Source organism: Pan troglodytes, chromosome 15, assembly GCF_028858775.2.
Source record: "Pan troglodytes isolate AG18354 chromosome 15, NHGRI_mPanTro3-v2.0_pri, whole genome shotgun sequence".
NCBI classification, from domain to species: Eukaryota; Metazoa; Chordata; class Mammalia; order Primates; family Hominidae; genus Pan; species Pan troglodytes.
Window position 1 is genome coordinate 20,012,922 of NC_072413.2, and position 20,986 is coordinate 20,033,907.

General features: G+C 41.0%; 1 protein-coding gene across 1 annotated transcript; it reads right to left on the reverse strand.

The window, feature by feature from the left end:
• Positions 1-8,898: 8,898 nt before the first annotated feature.
• LOC107966378 (olfactory receptor 10G2) lies at positions 8,899-9,949 on the reverse strand. The gene has a single exon (XM_001146027.7). The coding sequence runs from the start codon at positions 9,903-9,905 to the stop codon at positions 8,961-8,963; it is 945 nt and encodes a 314-aa protein (XP_001146027.5). The 5' UTR covers positions 9,906-9,949; the 3' UTR covers positions 8,899-8,960.
• Between the last annotated feature and the right edge of the window lie 11,037 nt (positions 9,950-20,986).

Below are 20,986 nucleotides of genomic sequence, written 5' to 3' on the forward strand. Positions count from 1 at the left end.
ATTTTCAAGAAGAAGGAGTACCATCCTTTGTTACTTTCTCTCTCTGCTAGTAGAGTTTCTCTTTAACCCAGCAACTTCTTTCATTTCCACCTAGAAGGTGGTTGGATGCTAGATGTTGGAGCAAGCCGTTACCAGAGGATAGGAGACAAGGTTTTTCGAATTATTGTAGATCAAACTGGGAACCCAGCTCTGTTGTCATGTTCAAAGAGCAGTAGCTGTGTTTGGACTTCAGAGTTAGATATTTCTAAGTTCAAATCCAAGCTTCACAGGGTGTTCAGATAAAATCTCACAGAATGAAAGAAACATAGGAAGGATTGGAAGGAATTTGACATGTATCAAATCTAACTATCTTCTACAATGTTTGAGTAAAGCTCTGATTTTGAGCATCTCTTTGACCTTGTTTTCTTGAGTAGTTGGGGATGAGTCCAGCTTCAATGTCTCTTGCCTTGAGATCTTACCTTTGGAGCTTTTTATATCCCTCAGTTCGGGCAAGATAGAACATCCCATTGTCCAGTTATTTTCTAGTCCTGTGGTATCTGTGGAGTTTCCGGAGCCACACTGGTACTCGGATGTCTGGAGCATGTTCTCACTGTGGCATTTAACCTCTCTTTAGTTCTAGTTCCTAAGGAAGATAACCAAGAGAACACAGGTGGAAGAGGCTTGCATCAAGAAGACTACACTCTATCTTGGAGGTGAACTGTTCACTATTACATACATAACTCAGGAAAACTTAGATACCTCTCTTGTTTCTTTTGGCTTAATGGTGGTAAATAATTTAGGTGTTACTGAGCCCTAGGTTATTCAGTTGTTTCTTGTGGTTTCTCTACTCCCATATCTTTGTACATAGTTCCTATGCAGAGAAAACTCTCCGCAAATTATCATGTTTTGAGTAGGCTATCTATTGCTTTTTGGAAAATCAGCACCATCCATGTGCCTTAAGAGTGATTTGCACGTGTACTCAGGGGTACAGGGAAGTGAAGGAGGTCAGTTGGAAGAAATAAAAAAACCAAGATCTTCATTAAGAAGAGTTTAAAAATTTTGAAGGAATAGTTGGGTCTTTTTCTAAGAAAAATCCTTAAGAGATTTGATAATATGAATTTGGATGGGAAATAAGGAGTGTGCTGTGTACCACTGGATTTAGGACATGAGCGCTGGAGGCCCAGAATGCACACATAACCCTTCTCAGACAACCCTTGAGGCTGTGGTTTGGATACTGAGCCAAGGGTAAAGGCAGACAAAAACTGGCATTTTGAGGGATCAGTTAATGAGGTGGAGTAAAACTCTAAGCTGGACTCCACCAGTGCCCTTTTGAAACCCTGTCTTTTTTCCTAAATGAGGAATCTCAATTCCAGATAGAAAATGAGGACGAATGGCTCACGCCTGTAATCCCAGCACTTTGGGAGGCCGAGACGGGCAGATAACAAGGTCAGGAGTTTGAGACCAGCCTGGCCAATATGGTGAAACCCCATTTCTACTAAAAACATAAAAATTAGCTGGGCATGATGGTGTGCACCTGTAATCCCAACTACTTGGGAGGTTGAGGCTGGAGAATCGCTTGAACCCGGGAGGCGGAGGTTGCAGTGAGCTGAGATGGTGCCACTACACTCCAGGCTGGGCAACAGAGTGAGACTCCATCTAAAAAAAAAAAAAAAGAAAATGAGGATGAAACACAGCCTTGGTTGACTGTTCTGCCAGGCAGTATTCTGTGTGGCTTTTGAGCAAGTGCAAGCACATAATTTTCCTATTTGTCATCTTTCTGAATCTCAAGCAAGTGCTTCCTGCCTGGAAGACATTAGTTCACATATTTGACTCACGTATACTCTGAATTTTAAGTGTATTTTGACTCTGCCTCTACAGTGGTTACCACATGCTTATCCATTATTCATTATTGAGTTTTATATGCATTTGTACTTTTCAACTGACCCATACCCATCCATTGGTCATACATAAGCTTTCCCTTGGCTCTTTTCTCCTGGGCCAATTCTGGGCATGGACTTTTAAACTCACCTTCCCATTTTGTCCCAGCCATTCCTCAGTTATCCCCTCAGCTGAAACTTGATTTCTGTGAAAGCACTTAGTCACTGAGTGTGGGGATGGAGGTGACTTGAAAAGCAGGTGCTACATCTCATAATTAAATTGTGTAATCCTGGTACTTCAGAATCTCCTGGTCTCTGTTGTTACATTTCTTTATGAACTTCTGAGGGGATTAGGAAGTATTTCAGAACTTCCTTTCCTAGTAGGCATACGTTTCTTTTTTTTTTTTTTTTTTTTTTTGAGATGGAGTCTTGCTCTGTTGCCCAGACTGGAGTGTAGTGGTGCGATCTCGGCTCACTGCAAGCTCCGCCTCCTGGGTTCACGCCATTCTCCTGCCTCAGCCTCCCGAGTAGCTGGGACTACAGGCACATGCCACCATGCCTGGCTAATTTTTTGTAGTTTTAGTAGAGATGGGGTTTCACCATGTTAGCCAGGATGGTCTCAATCTCCTGACCTCGTGATATGCCCGCCTTGACCTCCCAAAGTGCTGGGATTACAGGGGTGAGCCACTGCGCCTGGCCAGGTAGGCATACCTTTAAATAATACTACTGATTAAGAGAGGCCTGTGCCCATTTTGTGGCTAATCAGTAGGCAGAACTAGAATAAATAAGATTTACACTTACTGGTCTAGACAACTTACCTTGGGAATTGCAACCTAGGTTTGGAGACTTCAACTTCCAAGTCTGTGGACTGACTTGCAAACTAGCCATACTTTTCGGCTTGCTAACCAAGTCTTGATCTGGAAAGTAAGATCTCCCTGAGGACTGTCAGATCTACTTGAGCAATACTTTTCAGTCTGCATTAGAATCACATTTTAAAATTCCCTATGCTTAGGTCCCAGCCCAGGTCAATTTAATCAGAATTTCTGGTGATGGAGCCAGAACTATTTAAATAAAAGTCTCCCAAGTGATTCTAAACGAAACAAAGTTGGAAAACTACAGTCTTAAAAGATAAATTGGACTAAACCTCTAGAGTTGAAAACTCACCCAAATTTATTGTACAAGGGTCAAAAAGTGGCTGAGTGCCCCATCTGGGATGGTGAGGCAGATGACGGGTTGCTGGTTACTAATATTGGCATTCCTTCCTTTCATTGTGAGTTGCTCTTATAACTTGCACCTGCTGCTCTCTAGCAACATGAGCCTGAGGTCCACTGTTAAACTGAGGCATGTGACACCTGTGCTCAGATCAGTGGGCACCCAGGGACCATTAAAGACTTTTCTTTCTTACACTCTTTGCCTTTGTGTTCCTTGGAGAAGAACTTCAAAAGAGCAAGCCCTTCCTCAGGGCCATCATGGTCATCTAAGGTTTAGTACACATTTTAGTAATGACACATTAAAGATAACTTAAATATACATTTTTTGAGGGATAAATATCAACATGAGGAATAGAGGACTCTTGGCCAGGTGCGGTGGCTCATACCTGTAATCCCAGCACTTTGGGAGGCTGAGGCAGGAGGATTGCTATGGGTTCAAGATCAGCCTGGGCCAATAGTGAGATTCCTATCTCTACTAAAAAAAAAAAAAAAAAAGAACAGAAGGCTCTTAATTACCTGTTCAAGCTCTTCAGACAATCAAGACCAGTCCTTGTGGAGATTAAAAATTTGAGAAACTAAAAGTTTGTTATAGCTTGGTCATCGCTCTCATGAAGCAGCATAACTTGGTCCTCCTAGTGCTCTGTGAATGTGAAAATGAAAAGTCTCTTTGTCTGTGCTTCTGTTGCTGTTGCTGACGTACTCTCCACTTGTCTGGTTTATTGATAATTCACTCTCCAGTATTACACTCCATCCTCTGGAGGGAATGATGGATCCCTTCATCACAAAATGTTTTCTGTATTTGCACTCTTCCATGATTCCCTGCTCATCCCTTAAGACAAACCCTTCTTTAAGTCCCGGATGATAACAAGAGTGATGATTGCAGCACTCTATATTTATTAAGTGTCTACCATGTTTCAGAAACTTCACATTAGTTATCTTATTCAATGCTCTTAATACCTTGTATTGGTCCATTTTCATAGTGCTATAAGGAACTAGCTGAGACTGTGTAATTTATGAAGAAAAGAGGTTTAATTAATTCATAGTTCCACAGGCTTAACAGGAAGCATGACTGAGAGGCCTCAGGAAACTTACAATCATGGTGGAAGGTGAAGGGGAATGACGCATGTCTTACCATGGTGGAGCAGGAGAGAGAGACAGTGAAGGGGGAAGTGCCACACACTTTTAAACCATCAGATCTCATTAGTATCAGTTAGTATCAGTCAGTTTTCACACTGCTACACTTACTACCTAAGACTGTGCAATTTATGAAGAAAAGAGGTGTAATTGACTCACAGTTCCGCAAGCTTAACAAGAAGCATGACTGGGAGGCCTCAAGAAACTTACAATCATGGTGGAAGGGAAGCAACACATCTTACCATGGTGGAGCAGGAGAGAGAGAGCCAAGAGGGAAAGCCACAAGCTTTTAAACCATCAGATCTCATGAGAACTCACACACTATCACAAGAATAGCAAGGGGGAAATCTGCCTTCATGATTCACTCACCTCCCACCAGTCCCCTCCTCCAGTTTGACATGAGATTTGGCCAGAGACACAAATGCAAACCATATTATGTCTCCTTTGAAGTAAGTCTTATTGCCCTTATTATATATGTAAAGTAATCAAGGTTTAGAAAGGATAGTTAATTTTCCCAAGGACACATAGCTGGTTGATGGCGGAACCAAGATTCTTCTAACAGACTCTAAAAGTTGTACTCTTTCCTTTTCATACCAATATATTTTTAAAAATGGGTAGATATGCTGAAAGTTTATCAGGTTTTATCATTAAAACCTGGGGTCACTGAAGTAAAGCTATCTTTCACTAACTATCTGTAAATTGATAGTCAACTATCCTGGGAAGTTAAGTGACCCGCCACCCTTAATATTTAGCATGAATCAATTTAATTAGTTCCTTTAGTTTCTTCAGACAAATTGAAGTTATCTTAAAGGGGATGGAATAAAGGAAGAAAGAAGCAGTTGTGCAAAAGGAGGTGGAAATAGGTCTCAGAAAGGATGCTGTTGAAATGAAGGGGCCCACTTTTTTTTAAATAAAATTGCTTTTTAATTCAGTTAAGAGAATAAAAGAGATGAAGTATGCAGTTATATTTTCTTTTATACTTACCCACATAATTACCTTTACCAGCACTTTTTGTGTGTGTGTGCATAGATTCAAACGGTATTGTGTGGTGTCACTTGCTTTCTGCCTGAAGAACTTCCTTTATTATTTCTTGTAAAGCAATCTTCTACTAACAAATTTTTCCCTGCTTTTGTTTATCTTGAATGTCTTTATTTTGCCTTTATTTAAAACTAGCCTATTTCTTCCAGAGATTTAAAAGCTCACTTTATATTTGCTTTCTTTAACCTTTTATTTTAGGTTTGGGGTTACATGTGCAGGTTTGTTACATAGGTAAACTCACATAACAAGGGTTTGTTGTACACATTATTTCATCACCCAGGTTAAGGCCAGTACCCAATAGTTATCTTTTCTGCTCCTCTCCCTCCCTCCACTCTCCACCCTCAAGTAGACCCTAGTGTCTAGTGTCTGTTTTTCCTTTCTTTGTGTTCATGAGTTCTCATCATTTAGCTCCCACTTATAAGTAAGAACATACGATATTTGGTTTTCTGTTCCTGGTTCCTCCGGCATGGATGGAGCTGGAGGCTATTATCCTTAGCAAACTAACCCACGAACAGAAGCATACATCTCATTCTTTTTTATGGCTGCATAGTATTCCATGGTGTATATGTCCCACATTTTCTTTATCCAATCTGTCATTGATAGGCATTTTGGTTGATTCTATGTCTTTGCTATTGTGAATAGTGCTGCAATCAATGAACATTCGCTTGCATGCGTCTTTATGGTAGAATGATTTGTATTCCTCTGGGTATATGCCCAGTAATGGGATTGCTATTAAATGTAAATGGTAATTCTTCTTTTAGCTCTTTGAAGGATCGCCATACTGCTTTCCACAATGGTTGAATTAATTTACACTCCCACCAACAGTGTATGTGTTCCCTTTTCTCCATAACGTCACCAACATCTATTATTTTTTGCCTTTTTCATAATAGCCATACTGGCTCAAGTGAGATGGTATCTCATTTTGGTGTTGATTTGCATTTCTTTAACGATCAGTGATACTGAGCTTTTTTTTGTTTGCTTGTTGGATGCATGTGTGTCTTCTTTTGAAAAGTGTCTGTTCATGTGGGATCCAGGTTTCATACAGCAAACAGAAGCAAGCACAGGTGCAGCCTCATGTTTGTTTACATTGATTCAGAGTTCGAGCTGGTTTCACCGGTTTGACTCACAGTTTTCTTTGTTGAGGCTAGGTGAGTTCCTGCTAACGACTCTGTACCACACACACACAAATCACTCAGTATCACTCAAGATTAGTTCTGTTTTAATGATGAACTTAGCATTCATACATATAATCCTAAGAGTAGTTATAGTTTGTGGATCAACTCACATAAGACCTTAAGATCTCATGTCTTCTGACAAGAGCAATTTGGCACATTGGCTTAAGTGCCACACAGAAGACTTGCTAGACCAATCAATGTCTTCTAGATTCTATTAGAAATGCTATTATTTAAATGTCCAGTTGGAAATTTTCAATGGCTTGTTTCAAGATTAACAAATTATTGTGGACTCTGTACTGCCTTGCTTGTCGTCTCATACTATGTGTAACATGTATTATATGTATGCATAACATATAATATCCTTCCTGATATTATGGTGTTTCTGTATAGCACAGTGTGATTCTTATATCCACATTAATATATTTTTACCTTTATGAATTTTGAATCTTTCCGTGCATTTGTTTAAATTTTACTGTTAAAATGGGCCAACATGACACCACACATCCAAAGAAGTGAAAAATATGCCAGCGAATGAAAGAATACATTTACCTTGTTTTTGGTTATTCACCAAGGAACTGTCCATGCTTGCTTTTAGGTTGCCATGTAGTTGAATCTTTTGTCTTCAGTTTCTCTTAAAAGTTCTCTTTTTTTTTTTCTTTTTTCAGGTGAGACCAGGACAGGTAATGGGCAGAACTGACAATAATTTCTTCAGTTTAAGATACATTTCAAGAGACTTTTGCAGTGCGGTTTAAATTCAGCAACAAATGGCCGGGCGCGGTGGCTCACGCCTGTAATCCCAGTACTTTGGGAGGCCGAGGCGGGTGGATCACGAGGTCAGGAGATCGAGACCATCCTGGCTAACACGGTGAAATCCCGTCTCTACTAAAAATACAAAAAATTAGCCGGGCGTGGTGGCGGGCGGCTGTAGTCCCAGCTACTCTGGAGGCTGAGGCAGGAGAATGGCGTGAACCCGGGAGGCGGAGCTTGCAGTGAGCCGAGATCGCGCCACGGCACTCCAGCCTGGGCGACAGGGCGACACTCCATCTCAAAAAAAAAAAAAAAAAAAAAAAAAAAAAAAAATTCAGCAGCAAATATTGATTTCTGTGTCTGCTCGTAGTTATTAGGCAATAGAGGCAGACAAACACAAATGAATGCCTTATGTCCTTTGAGGGCTCACAATCCATTTGAAGTGGAAAGAGAGATAAATTCCTTTTTTTTTTAGGCTTTTTTTTTTTTTTTTTTTTTAGATGAAGTCTGGTACTGTCACCTAGGCTGGAGTGCAGTGGTGCAATCTCCGCTCACTGCAACCTCTACCTCCTGGGTTCAAGCAATTATCCTGCCTCAGCATCCCAAGTAGTTGGGATTACAGGTGGCTGCCACTATGCCTGGCTAACTTTTTGTATTTTTAGTAGAGATGGGGTTTCACTATGTTGGCCAGGCTGATCTTGAACTCCTGACTTCGTGATCTGCCCACCTCGGCCTCTCAAAGTGCTGGGATTACAGGTGTGAGCCACTGCGCCCGGTAAGAGATAAATTCTTGACTGTAATACATGACAGACTGTGGCAAGGTCTATAGTAAAGAAGCCATGGCAATACCAGGGAAGAGGAGTTAAGTCCTGCCTGGGAAAAACAGATGAGGAAGTATTTAATATGGATCTGAAGGAAGCATAAATTGTCACTTGGTCAATATGGAGAGGGAGGACTTATATTCCAGGCAGAGAAGAGAGCTTGAGCAAAAGAGTACAGGCAAGTATAGAGCATGCTCATGGAACGGCAATAAATCAGTGAGGGTGGGAGAGGGAAGCGGAGGAAATGGCTTAAGAGAACATGTATGTGAAGCCAAGATTGTATTGGACTTTGAATTCCAGATTAAGGAGCCTGGCCTTATTCATTCTACATTCACCGAAGAGTCCTACAGATTCTGTGTTTCAGAGGGTAATTTCGATTGTGATCTAGATGAGGAAGAACTAGTCAGGAATTAAGGGAGACAGTCTACACTGAATCAGTCTGAGCTGGTTTCATAGTTTTGAGGAGACAGAATCTGATGTGTTAGCACATCACGAGGGTGAGGGACAGGAAGAAAACACAGATAATCCAGAATTTTCAAGTTCAAGTGCTTGGAAATATTCATGCCATGCACAAGCAAAGAAATGGAATTTAGAGGGGCCTAGGATTAGGAGCAAAGACAATGAAATAAGGGGTTATGGAGCCCCCTTTTTACTCTTTTCAAATTTTCTGGCATGATATACTTTCTAAGACATTGACACATTCTCATCCTATTCAACCTTTGGTAAGGCATTTTCTCATCTCACAAGATAGAGGTGATAGAAGTAATGTAACCATTTATTTCTAAAAGATTATGTAAAGCAACCTGAACCAGTTTAATTAGGGGAAAAGGTTTTGGGTCGAAATAATTCAGAATTTTCTGTCAAAGAAAATGAAAATAAATTCACTTTAAATCGTTAGCAGTTTATTGGGCATTTGTCACATGCAGCAGTAGCTGAAGAGAGTGGCAGTGATGATGATGCAGATGTAGTTACTTATTTTCATTCAGTCCCTCGACCTGCTGTTATCCTCTTCAGGGCAGACTTCACTTCCTGGTTCCTCAGTGTGTAGATGAGGGGGTTCAGTAATGGAGTGACAACAGTGTAAAACACAGCCGCCGCCCCATCCAGGGGGCCTTTGGAGCCAGCCCTAAGGTAGATGAAAATACAGGGGACATAGTAGACTGTGACCACGATTAGGTGGGAGCCACAGGTGGAGAAGGCCCGGTGCCTCCCATCAGTGGTGCGTATCTTCAGGATGGCATTTACTATGTTGGCATACGAGAGCAGAATTAACATGAAGCAACTGGCGGCCACCACCCCGACGTCCACAAAGGTCACAAGCTCATTGACAGTTGTGTCAGCACAGGCCAGTCTCAATACTGCGGGGATGTCACAGATAAAGTAATCCACCTGATTGGGCCCACAGTAGGGCAGGCGGAAGGTCAGGGTGGCCTGGATAGACCCATGCATGGAGCCGGCGACCCAAGCTCCAGCCACAAGGACTGTGCATAACCTCCCATTCATGAGCACTGGGTAGCGCAGGGGCTGACATATTGCCAGGTACCTGTCATAGGCCATCAAGGTGTAGAGGAAGCACTGGGTGCTGCCCAGGAAGTGAAAGAAATACAGTTGAGCCACACAGCCACCAAACAGGATAGCCTTGATGGAAGGAGTAAAATCCAAAATAAGCCGAGGAACGATGACTGAGGAGAGCCACATGTCCAGGAATGAGAGCACTCCCAGAAGAATGTACATGGGGCGAGCACGGAGCTTCGGGTCAGCCCACACAGTGAGCAGAATGAGCAGGTTCCCCAGCTGAGTGAGGATGTAAATGGTGAAGAAGACCAGGAAGAGGAGGCTTCTTAGATTCGGGGTGTGAGACAAGCCCAGAAGAATGAAATCTGTCAGCACGGCGTCCAGCGATGTGTTTTTGGTCTTTCCCATGTCTTTTTGTAGTCTGCTAAGATGAATGGTGACGTTTGAGTCAAATTGTTTTTTAAAAGAGGAGGTGGTGTCACCATTAGTTATTTAGGTTTACTTAAATGGAGAAGTCCTCCAGAGGCTGGTTAGTTTCCTAGATGGGAGGAAACTCTTGTCCATTGAGAGATACTGAAAGCCAGGATTTGCCAGATGAAGGAAGAGGGACACATGAGAGTGATAGAGAAGTACCGAAAATTCCAACCAAAAAGTGAGTTCACCAAGGAGGGGCTAAAGCTGATGCAGAGCAGTGTGGAACAAACACCCTATAATGACCACATCTACTTTTTCTTCACCTACTATCATTGTCCCCTTTTTCCTCAGCTAAAATCTCATCTCCTTAACATAGCATGCAAAAATATTCCTCATCTGGCCCTTATTTATATCGCTATTGTACCACTTGTAATTCCTTCTTATTGTTGGGAGGCATGACACTCTTCAAGCTTCTCACAGTAGTGTGCTCTAACTTGGGACTTATGCACACACTATCTTTTCTGCTCCCTTCACATACGTAGTGCCCACTTTTCCTTCAGGATTCAGTTCGGGTGTCTTCACCTTCAAGAAGGCTTTCCCGATCCCTGAGGACAATGCTTATACTTTTCTGAGCACGTACATTATGTTGCATTGTCTAATTTCTGTTTTTCTCTCTTAGTAATCATCCCGTCTAGCATGCTAAAAGTGATAAATACCGTAATTATTTTCTGAATGACTGAGACAGATAGAATGGATGTTGCCAAATCCCCCTGACTGAATACATTGTTTCTCTTGATCTTTTTTGTCTGACCCCTGTGCTCACATGACTGGGACTTTTAGGTCAAGGGACCACCTCATTCACCATGTAATATGGGTATAATTTCATTATAAAAAACTCCAAGAAACATTTATGCCTGTTTTTGCTCCAGGATATCATTTAGATTTATTTGTTGATTTATATGGTTCATTGGTTTGGGATTGGGTTTTTTTTTGGTATGAGGTCACAGAGGAATTTTTATTGTTTGTTATAAAATCATTGATTAATGCAGGACTTGATCTTTAGTGTGCTTGTGTGTAATATCTATGTATTGCAGTCTATCAAAGAGCAACTCTCTCTAAAGACATTTACAGATTTTCAAGTATCTGAACAAGATGATAAAATAAATAGAGGGATGGAATGTGTTTGTTTCACTCTTTTTGGTAAATAGGTTGCTTGATAAAGACTTTTCGCTCTATATATGGTTTGAGATGCATTTATCTTTAATTTAACTACAAAATATCTTTGTAATGCAAATGACTACTTTCAGAAAGCAATTAAAATGACAATAGATTATTATAAATAACATGTGAATATTAATAAGTTTAACTAATCTGTCTCGGAAATTCTCCAAAGAGATTTTATCTTAAGTATTCTGTGAAATAACTTAATTCATATGTAAACATTCAAGAGTTATTAGTAGTAATAATAATAATACTGAATATATCTGGCTCTTCGAAGTCTGTGGAAAATGTTAAACTTGTCCTTTGCCCACCAAGAACGAAGAAATATCAGATTTTTATTGCCTGAGTTTCAGGAGGACACTTTGATTTATTTGAAAATGGATGGGAAAACTAAATCTTATTTTTGTGGTTAGAATATAGAGAAAAGAGGCTGGGCTTGGTGGCTCACGTCTGTAATCCCAGCACTTTGGGAGGCCGAGGCAGGCAGATCATGAGGTCAAGAGATGGAGACCACCCTGACCAACATGGTGAAACCCCGTCTCTACTAAAAATACAAAAAAATTAGCTGGGTGTGGTGTCGGGCACCTGTAGTCCCAGCTACTCGGGGGGCTGAGGCAGGAGAATCTCTTGAACCCGGGAGGCGGAGGTTGCAGTGAGTGGAGATCGCACCACTGCACTCCAGCCTGGTGACAGAGAGAGACTCTGTCTCAAAAAGAAAAAAAAAAAAAGAATATAGAGCAAAGATAGAAAGAGTTGAGATTAAAATGGTGCATAAAATACTAATTATGGCCAGGCGCAGTGGCTCATGCCTGTAATCCCAGCACTTTGGGAGGCCGAGGCGGGTGGATCACGAGGTCAGGAGATTGAGACCATCCTGGCTAACACGGTGAAACTCCGTCTCTACTAAAAATAGAAAAATTAGCTGGGTGTGGTGGTGGGCTCCTGTAGTCCCAGCTACTCAGGATGCTGAGGCAGGAGAATGGCGTGAACCCGGGAGGCGGAGGTTGCAGTGAGCCGAGATTGTGCCACTGCACTCCAGCCTGGGTCACAGAGCGAGACTCCATCTCTTAAAAGAAAAAAAAACATATATATATATGTGTATATATATACACATATATATGTGTATATATACACATATATATGTGTGTATATATATACATATATGTGTATATATATACACATATATGTGTATATATACACATATATATGTATATATATACACACATATATACACATATATATGTGTGTATATATACACACATATATATGTGTATATATATACACATATATATGTGTATATATACACACATATATACACATATATATGTGTATATATATACACATATATATGTATATATATACACATATATATATACACAAATTATGAACTAAAAGTAATTTTCTTTTCTTTCTTTTTTTTTTTTTTTTTTGTGATGGAGTCTTGCTCTGTTACCCAGGCTGGAGTACAGTGGCCTGATCTCGGCTCACTGCAACCTCTGCCTCCCCGATTCAAGTGATTCTCCTGCCTCAGCCTCCCAAGTAGCTGCGACTACAGGTGCGTGCCACCACGCCCAGCTAATTTTTGTATTTTTGGTAGAGAGGGAGTTTCACCATATTGGCCAGGCTGGTCTTGAACTCCTGACCTCATGATCCACCCACCTTGGCCTCCCAAAGTGCTGGGATTATAGGCGTGAGCCACCGCGCCCAGCTGAGCTAAAGTAATTTTCTTTGCCAATACAGGAATATAAACTAGTAGGCTTCTACTTAGGCAAATAATATATTCATGAAGTGTTTTATGAAAATCCATTTTTATATTTAAAATCAGATAGAACTGTACCACTGGGGCAATTATTTGAAGGACTTCCATGATGCATACTTTCGTATAGTGAAAAGGTTATCCCTAATTTATCTACTTTGCCGGTCTGATTTTCCCCCTTTTGTTGTGCCTAAGTCTGGTTTCATTTCTCCCAGGCTCCCTGTTGAAAGAAAGCTCTTTTTACCCCTCTAGGTTCTGGGTTCCCTGCCTGGGAGGAGGCAGGAAACTGAGATGGGTTATAGCTGGTCGGTTTGAGGACAGGATACCTTTCCAGGCAGACTTGGTAAAGAACAGTGGTTTTAGCTTGGTGTTTGGTACTCAGAGGCTGCAGAGGAAGATAGCTTAGACTTCCAGAAGGTAGATTTTTGGAGAAACAAAGAGTGTGTTTACAGAAGGATTGGCTTTCTTGGCAAGAGAGGTGAACAGTCTGGGACCACCTTAGAGGAGATAAAAGAAAGGCTGGGCGTGGTGGCTCATGCCTGTAATCCCAGCACTTTGGGAGGATGAAGCTGGAGAATCGCTTGGGCCCAGAAATTTGAGACCAGCCTAGGCAACATAGTGGGACCCTGTCTGTAAAAAAATTTTTAAAAATTAGCCAGGTATAATGGTGTGCACCTGTAGTCCTAGTTCCTCATGAGGCTGAGACAGGAGGATCACTGGAGCCTGGAAGGTCAAGGCTGCAGTGAGCCATGATGGTGCCACTGTACTCCTTCCTGGGTGACAGGTTGAGACCTTGTCTAAAAAAAAAAAAAAAAAAAAGACAAATTTAGAGGCCATATTTGTGTATCCTCTTTTCCCCCTCCCTTATCTTCCAGATTTGTGTCATTTTATTTTAGGTCTGTTCCTCTTTTTTAGCTTTTGAAACTTATGATATTTAAGATAAGGAAAGTTAAATACAATTTTAGTATATCTACCCTAGCTAATTAGATAACCAAAATATTCTAAAATTTCCCAAGTTTTAGACTGTATTGGATATTCTCCAATTGGATAGGTCAGAATTTAAATAATCAAAACACATGAAAATAACAAAAAGTTAAAGTTCAATATAAAAAACATCTGAAAATAAGAGCCCAGTGACATCAGAGAATAAACAGCATATTTTTACAAAGCAATTATCCTGGAAACTCTAGGAAGAGACTTTGGGAATGGGGTGAAAGAGTAGCACTGAGAAGGTAAGGACAGGGAGGGTCAAGAACACCTTCAAGGGACCTCTATGGCATTATGGGATCACAGGATAAGCTGCTTTCTGTGACCCTACTCTGCCCCAAATCAAGCTAGTTTGATGTGAACACATTTCTTGCAGTGTATTTAGAGAGGTGCCGAGGAGGGCAAGCCTCTATGCAGCAATTTGAAACTAGATTTCTACAGTGACCTTTGGGATCTGGACTACTATGCAACGGTTATGAAATCTTGAAGATGAGGAGTGAAGGCTGGTCCAGCATTGCGTTGGACACATTAGGATCAAAGGACTCCTGTTTACCCTTGTGACAAGACTCAACCCAATCTGCTTCCAAAAAGAAGTTTCACCTTCTGTCATCCTTTATTCAGAGTTAGACATCCTGGTAGAGCTAGGGCAGAGTAGAGGAAATGGATAGAATTTGAGGTGGCCTGGACATATTTTATCGAATTCACAAGAGTACATTCTTTCCTATTACCGGAGGTTAAAAAAAACGAGCTTGCTTTAGAAAAAGTACTTAGTGCCCTCTTCATTGGAGAAGGGAAAGGTTATGAATCCAGCCTTTCTTTGTGTTTGCACAATCACTGAAGAATATTCTTTAAGACCCTATGACTTTATCACTGCCCAACCCTGCCCTTTATCACTGCCCTAATAAAAAGAGAACATGAAAAGAAAATAGTGTTGTAAGGTTTTTTTTTGAGTCGTTTTCTCAACACAAAAAGAGTTTCCCCAAGTTTGAAATGAAGGAACTTAATTCTAGCAGTTTGGGAAAGAGTTGAGGAAACGGATGGAGAAAAGAGACGGATTAAATTAACACTCGGACAAAATAACAGAAAGTCTTAAAGTTCCAAAATTAGTCTGCAGCCTTATTTTGAACATAGCTGGTGTCAGGGCTGCTTTTTCCATTCTTTTAGACTCACTTGTATAGAGCTGCACAATTGTGGAGGAGGCTGGCTGTCCTTGAGTGCAACGGTCCAGCGGATGGAGAGATTGTCTTCAGAGATTCAGTCTAGCCTACTATAAAGGGCTCCCACATCTGTTTCGGAAAGCCTTTATAATTTTTTTTTTTAGGAGTTTGGCCCAGCAAATAAGTGTTCAGAATTTGTGAGAACGCCTGTCTTTGGGGTTCTTGGACAAGTGTGACTTCTGTATATATTCAGTCATATTTTATATCAGTTTCCATCAGCTGTTGCTTTTTTGGATTAAAAGAAAAAAAGACACTGCCAAGAGATTTGAAGAAAAATTCTAACCTCGAGGGAAACCCTACTACTCTGAAGTATGTCCCTAATGAGATCTTTCCTCACCAAATCCTCATTATTTTGTTTTGAGAGAGAGAGCTGGAAATGTTTCCAGTAGGATCCCTGGATAAGGAACTGTGGGGAATAACCTTGTTTGCATGTTATTTGAATGACCTCTAATTTCTTAGAGGTGTTATGAAGTCTCAACTGATCCCCTTCCCTCCCCAAATACTCATCAGGATTCCACCATCGTCTTCAGGTTTCTGCTCAGGCATCACCTAATCAGAGAGGTTTCTGTTGACTCTCTCCTTTCCCTTCCCTATTTTATTTTTCTCTCAGCACTTGCCACCATTTGACATACTGTATTTACTTGTTTGTTTACTGCTTGTCTCCCTTCACTAGAATGTGGATTTTGCTTAGCTTTGAATCCCCAGCACTACTAGCATAGTGCCTGGCATGTAATAATTTCTCAATATGTACTTCTGAATAAATTAATAGTTGAAACTGCCACACATGTTAAATGCTGTGGGCAGAAAAAAAAAAGCTGTGGTTTCAAATATAAATCTAATGTTTAAAATTACCTGGAGTAGATCTGACATCAAATTGATCCTCGAGTGACCTGCATATACCAGGGCAAGTAGCTTCGGAAATCTATTTATTCATTTTTTCATATTTAATGTTGGGCAGGGCACAGTGGCTCATGCCTGTAATCCCAACAGTTTGGGAGGCTGAGGCAGGAGGATCGCTTGCAGCCTGGAGTTCAAGAGCAGCCTGTACGATATAGCGAGACCTCATCTCAACAATAAAATACAAAAAAATTAGCTGGGTGCCTGTAGTCCTAGCTACATGAGAGGCAGAGGCAGAAGGAGCGCTTGAGCCCAGAAGGTTGAGCCTGCAGTGAGCCATGATCCCGCCACTGCACTCCAGCATGGGCGACTGAGAGAGACCCTCTCTCAAAAAAAAAAAAAAAAAAAAAAAAAAAAATTCATGTTAATCTAAATAACAGTGGGAAATTGACTACAAATGAAGATATGAAGCCTGGAGTGTGATAAAAGCTTCAAGAGTTTCAAGAACTTCCCCTGTAAGATGATGGAGCTCGACAAAGACTGGATGATTTCTAAGTTTCTTTTAATTCTAAAGTAAGAAAATGTTAGGCGTGTGTGTGTGTGTGTGTGTGTGTGTGTGTGTGTGTGAAGTTGCACTGCTACCTGTTGCCACAAGATGACAGTATCATCTTTATTGAAACAAAGTACAGCTGCTACATGGAGTAAATAGAAATAAATCCAGAGAGTTCATGAGGGGTATAAATTACTTTGGTAAAGATATTATATGTGAGGCATTCATTAGTTTGGGAAAACTATGTATCAAAAAGAGTTAACTTCCTTTTGTAACACATGGGAAATAGTTTGAATTATAGGTTTCTTCCTCCCTCCGTCTTTTCCTTCCTGTTTTACACCTAGTCTTCCTCCTTCTTTATTCTTTCTTTTTCTTTCTTCCACATTCTCAGTTTATTATGTAACAAATTTCAAGTCAAAAGAAACAGAGATATATAAGAAAAAGTTAACATTTTCACCATTTCTTTTAATTTCACTCATCTGAAGTAACTAATTTTTTTTTTTTTTTTTTTGAGGGAGTTTTGCTCTTGTCACCCAGGCTGGAGTGCAATGGTGTGATCTCAGCTCACTGCAATCTCCACCTCCCAGGTTCAAGTGATTCTCCTGCCTCAGACTCCCGAGGAGCTGGGATTACAGGCATGCGCCACCATGCCCGGCTAATTTTGTATTCTTAATAGAGATGGGGTTTCACCACGTTGGTCAGGCTGGTCTCAAACGCCTGACCTTAGGTGATCCACCTGCCTCAGCTTCCCAAAATGTTGGGATTACAGGCGTAAGCCACTGTGCCCGGCAGTAACTAATGTTAATAGCTTTTTTCTCATTTCTTCCTGTATATTCGTACATGTACATACACATACAGACATACAAATTATGTTTCTTTTGAACTTTAAATTAATATCTGATCATCTGTTGGGAGACAAATTTAGATGGTTGAAAATTCTCTGTTTCTTCCTTATTGTCACAAACACCACCACCACCACTACCACCAACACACACACACACACACACACACACACACACACACCCCACCTCTAATTGCAACCTTGTTTCCATTTCTTCCTGTCTTGAGAAGAGAAACACTTATGGGGAAATTGAATACTTTGCCTTTTTTTTTTTTTTTTTTTTGAGACGGAGTCTCACTCCGTCGCCCAGGCTGGAGTGCAGTGGCGCGATCTCGGCTCACTGCAAACTCCGCCTCCCGGGTTCCCGCCATTCTCCTGCCTCAGCCTCTGTAGCTGGGACTACAGGGGCCCGCCACTGCGCCCAGCTAATTTTTTTGTATTTTTTGGTAGAGACGGGGTTTCACCGTGTTAGCCAGGATGGTCTCGATCTCCTGACCTCGTGATCCGCCCACCTCGGCCTCCCAAAGCGCTGGGATTAAAGGCGTGAGCCACCGCGCCCGGCCTACTTTGTCTTATGTTATTCCCATTTGCCGTCTCTGTTCTTTATACATTATGCTTTTTCAACTTTACCAGAATCACTTGGATTAAAACCCGTGGATTTCTCAGTAGGAAATGTTCATGTGAAGACACTTCTGTAGTAACAGAACCTACAGCTGCTCCTGTAGAAGGAAGTTGAAAGTCATCCCATCAAGAAAGGGGCTCCTCCCCTTGTAATTCTACTGGGTTTTGCATCCAGACTGAGCTTCCTTCCCTCACCCACATGAAGTGTCTACCTTCTGCAGACTCCAATGGCTCAGGAACTGGGAATGCAGTGCCAGGCTCGTGGTATCCTGCAGCAGATGTGGGGAGCTTTCCTTCTTTATGTTTCCATGAAGATGGGAGGTAAGTCTCAATCTAATAGCAAATGCTGCTGGGAGTTTTCAAAACGATTTTCTTTCAGCTAAATGATTGCCATTTCTGACACTTGTAACAAAAGTGTTTCTTAATAGATATTTTATTTATGCGGTGCTAATTGTTATTGGATATCAGATAATAACTACTTTGCTGCCATTTATTTCTAAGAATCTCTCCTTAATGGCAGTTCTTTTGTGACCACATGGAGACATCGTTTTTAATAATAATGGGTTTCCAGGAGCGCTGCCCTAGTAACAGTCATGTATCTTGTCTTAGGCACTACAGGACAAAACACTGACCAGCCCACTGAGATGACAGCTACGGAAGGTGCCATTGTCCAGATCAACTGCACGTACCAGACATCTGGGTTCAACGGGCTGTTCTGGTACCAGCAACATGCTGGAGAAGCACCCACATTCCTGTCTTACAATGTTCTGGATGGTTTGGAGGAGAAAGGTCGTTTTTCTTCATTCCTTAGTCGCTCTAAAGGGTACAGTTACCTCCTTTTGAAGGAGCTCCAGATGAAAGACTCTGCCTCTTACCTCTGTGCTGTGAGAGACACGGTGACTATGAGGCCTCTTTAGCTGCACCAAAATTCAAAAGGCAACCACAGCAGCGAGAAGTTGTATTTCCTGAGTGTATGCCTGCTGTGAGTTAAGACTGGGGACTTTGGAACCAGACTGCCTGGATTTGAGTTTGCTACTCTCTAGTTGGGTGGTCTTAAGTCAGTCACTATTTTTTTTCTTTTGGTTTATTTCCTTATCCAGAAAGTGAGAATAATGAGTATCTACTTCACAAGGCTGTTGTGAGTTATGACTCTCTGTATCATCTATATCTCTATCTATAGCTATATCTAGTGTTACTCAGAGAAGTAGTGGCACACAGTAAGCTTTATTTAAGTTTAGTTATTTCAATTCTAGTCTTGAATTTTCACTAAGTATTATGTGGTAGGACCTCTGGGACTGGAACTCAGTATTTCTCTACCCTTGGTTTGTGGAAGGTGAAATCCTGACCACTATTTGTATCTTGTGGATCTAAAGCTATTAGATGGGGAGTTTGTCGTTCAGGTGGATTGTTGCTCTGGAAGGATCACTGTGGTGATACTCATTTCCTTTAGGGGGACTCCGAACTTTGGAAATCCAAATGCAAATGCTTCAGAGTGAGATGTTAAGTAGTCTGATTAATTATGAAAGGTATCTTCATTATGTGCATCCTTGAAAAATAAATGTAATCTTAACATATTTTGGAGGTTTATAACTCAGGCTAGAAGTGAAGTTTAGGGGCTTTAGACTTGGGGAGCATGAACACAATCAGGGGAGTCTATAGAAGATGGGAAAGAAGAGTGAACATAAACAATTTTGGTGGCAAATCTGGGTGAGGCAGGAGAGCCAGTAGGAGATTCCTATGACAAGATGCAGTCAGTAGGCATTAAGCACAATAAAAATTTACAGTAAATGTTAAGATTTTCCTTTCCTGCTTTATAATTCCCTTATGTTCTCTTCAAATCTTTTAATGAAGTCTGTTAAATGCTACAACTTGCTGTCAGCTAGGTTTAGAGAGTACACGATTGCTGTGTGGCTACCTCCACATGAGATAAAGCCGATCAGAGAGCAGAAGCTCAGATTGCAGGTTATTGGGACATCAAAAGTGAGGGCTGCTCCAAGTTAACATAGTTATATGGCCAGTCGTATGTTACATATATATATTTTTTTGGAGTCAAAGATTAAGCACAATTCTCTTTGGGTGAGATAGGAGTGCTTTTTCATTCTAATTTATAAAATGAACATTTGAGGTGGAATTTGAACAGACATAGTCACACTGGAAAGTAATCTTGACAACATGAATCCAGGCCACTGAAATGTTCATGTTCCTTTTGTCTAATAATTCATTTTTTGAGCTCTCATTTAAATAAATGCAGGCTAGAAATGAGGCTTTGTTTTTTTCCAGTTTACAAGACAACCAAAGAAGCCATAGAAATGATATTTAAGGGCTTTGGACTTGGTGAGTATGAATTGTTCATATAGTTATCAATTAGGGAAAACAATATTATGCAAATGATATGGTGAATGCTATGATCAATGGAATATTTTAAAGTTGTATTAGTTTCTATTGCTGCAGAACAAATTACCACAATACCCATATATTAGCTTGTAGTTCTGTAGGTCATAAGTCCAAGCAAGTTCAGCTGAGTTCTATGCTTAGGGCATAACCATAGTAAAGTCGAGGCGTTGGCTGGGTGAGTACTCAAGTGCTCACCCAGAGTTCAGAGTCCTCTTCCAAGTTAATTCTTTAAATTTTTTTCTATTATATATATATATACAGTTTTTAGACGGTGTCTCGCTCTGTCACACAGGCTGGAGTGCAGTGGCATGATCTCGGTTCACTGCAAGCTCTGCCTCCCTGGTTCATGCCATTCTTCTGCCTCAGCCTCCCGAGTAGCTGGGAATACAGGCACCCGCCACCATGCTTGGCTAATTTTTTGTATTTTTAGTAGAGACAGGGTTTCACCATGTTAGCCAGGAGGGTCTTGATTTCCCTGACCTTGTGATCTGCTTGCCTTGGCCTCCCAAAGTGCTGGGATTACAGGTGTGAGCCACCGTGCCCGGCCTATTTTTAATATATTTTTTAAAATTTAGAGACAAGGTGTTTCTCTGTTGCCTGGGGTAGAGGGCAGTGGCATGATCATAGGTCACTGCGGGATCAAATTCCTGG

What these genes read in the sequence shown, in the direction of transcription:
- LOC107966378 (XM_001146027.7), bottom strand. Translation starts at nt 9,905, where the DNA reads ATGGGAAAGACCAAAAACACATCGCTGGACGCCGTGCTGACAGATTTC.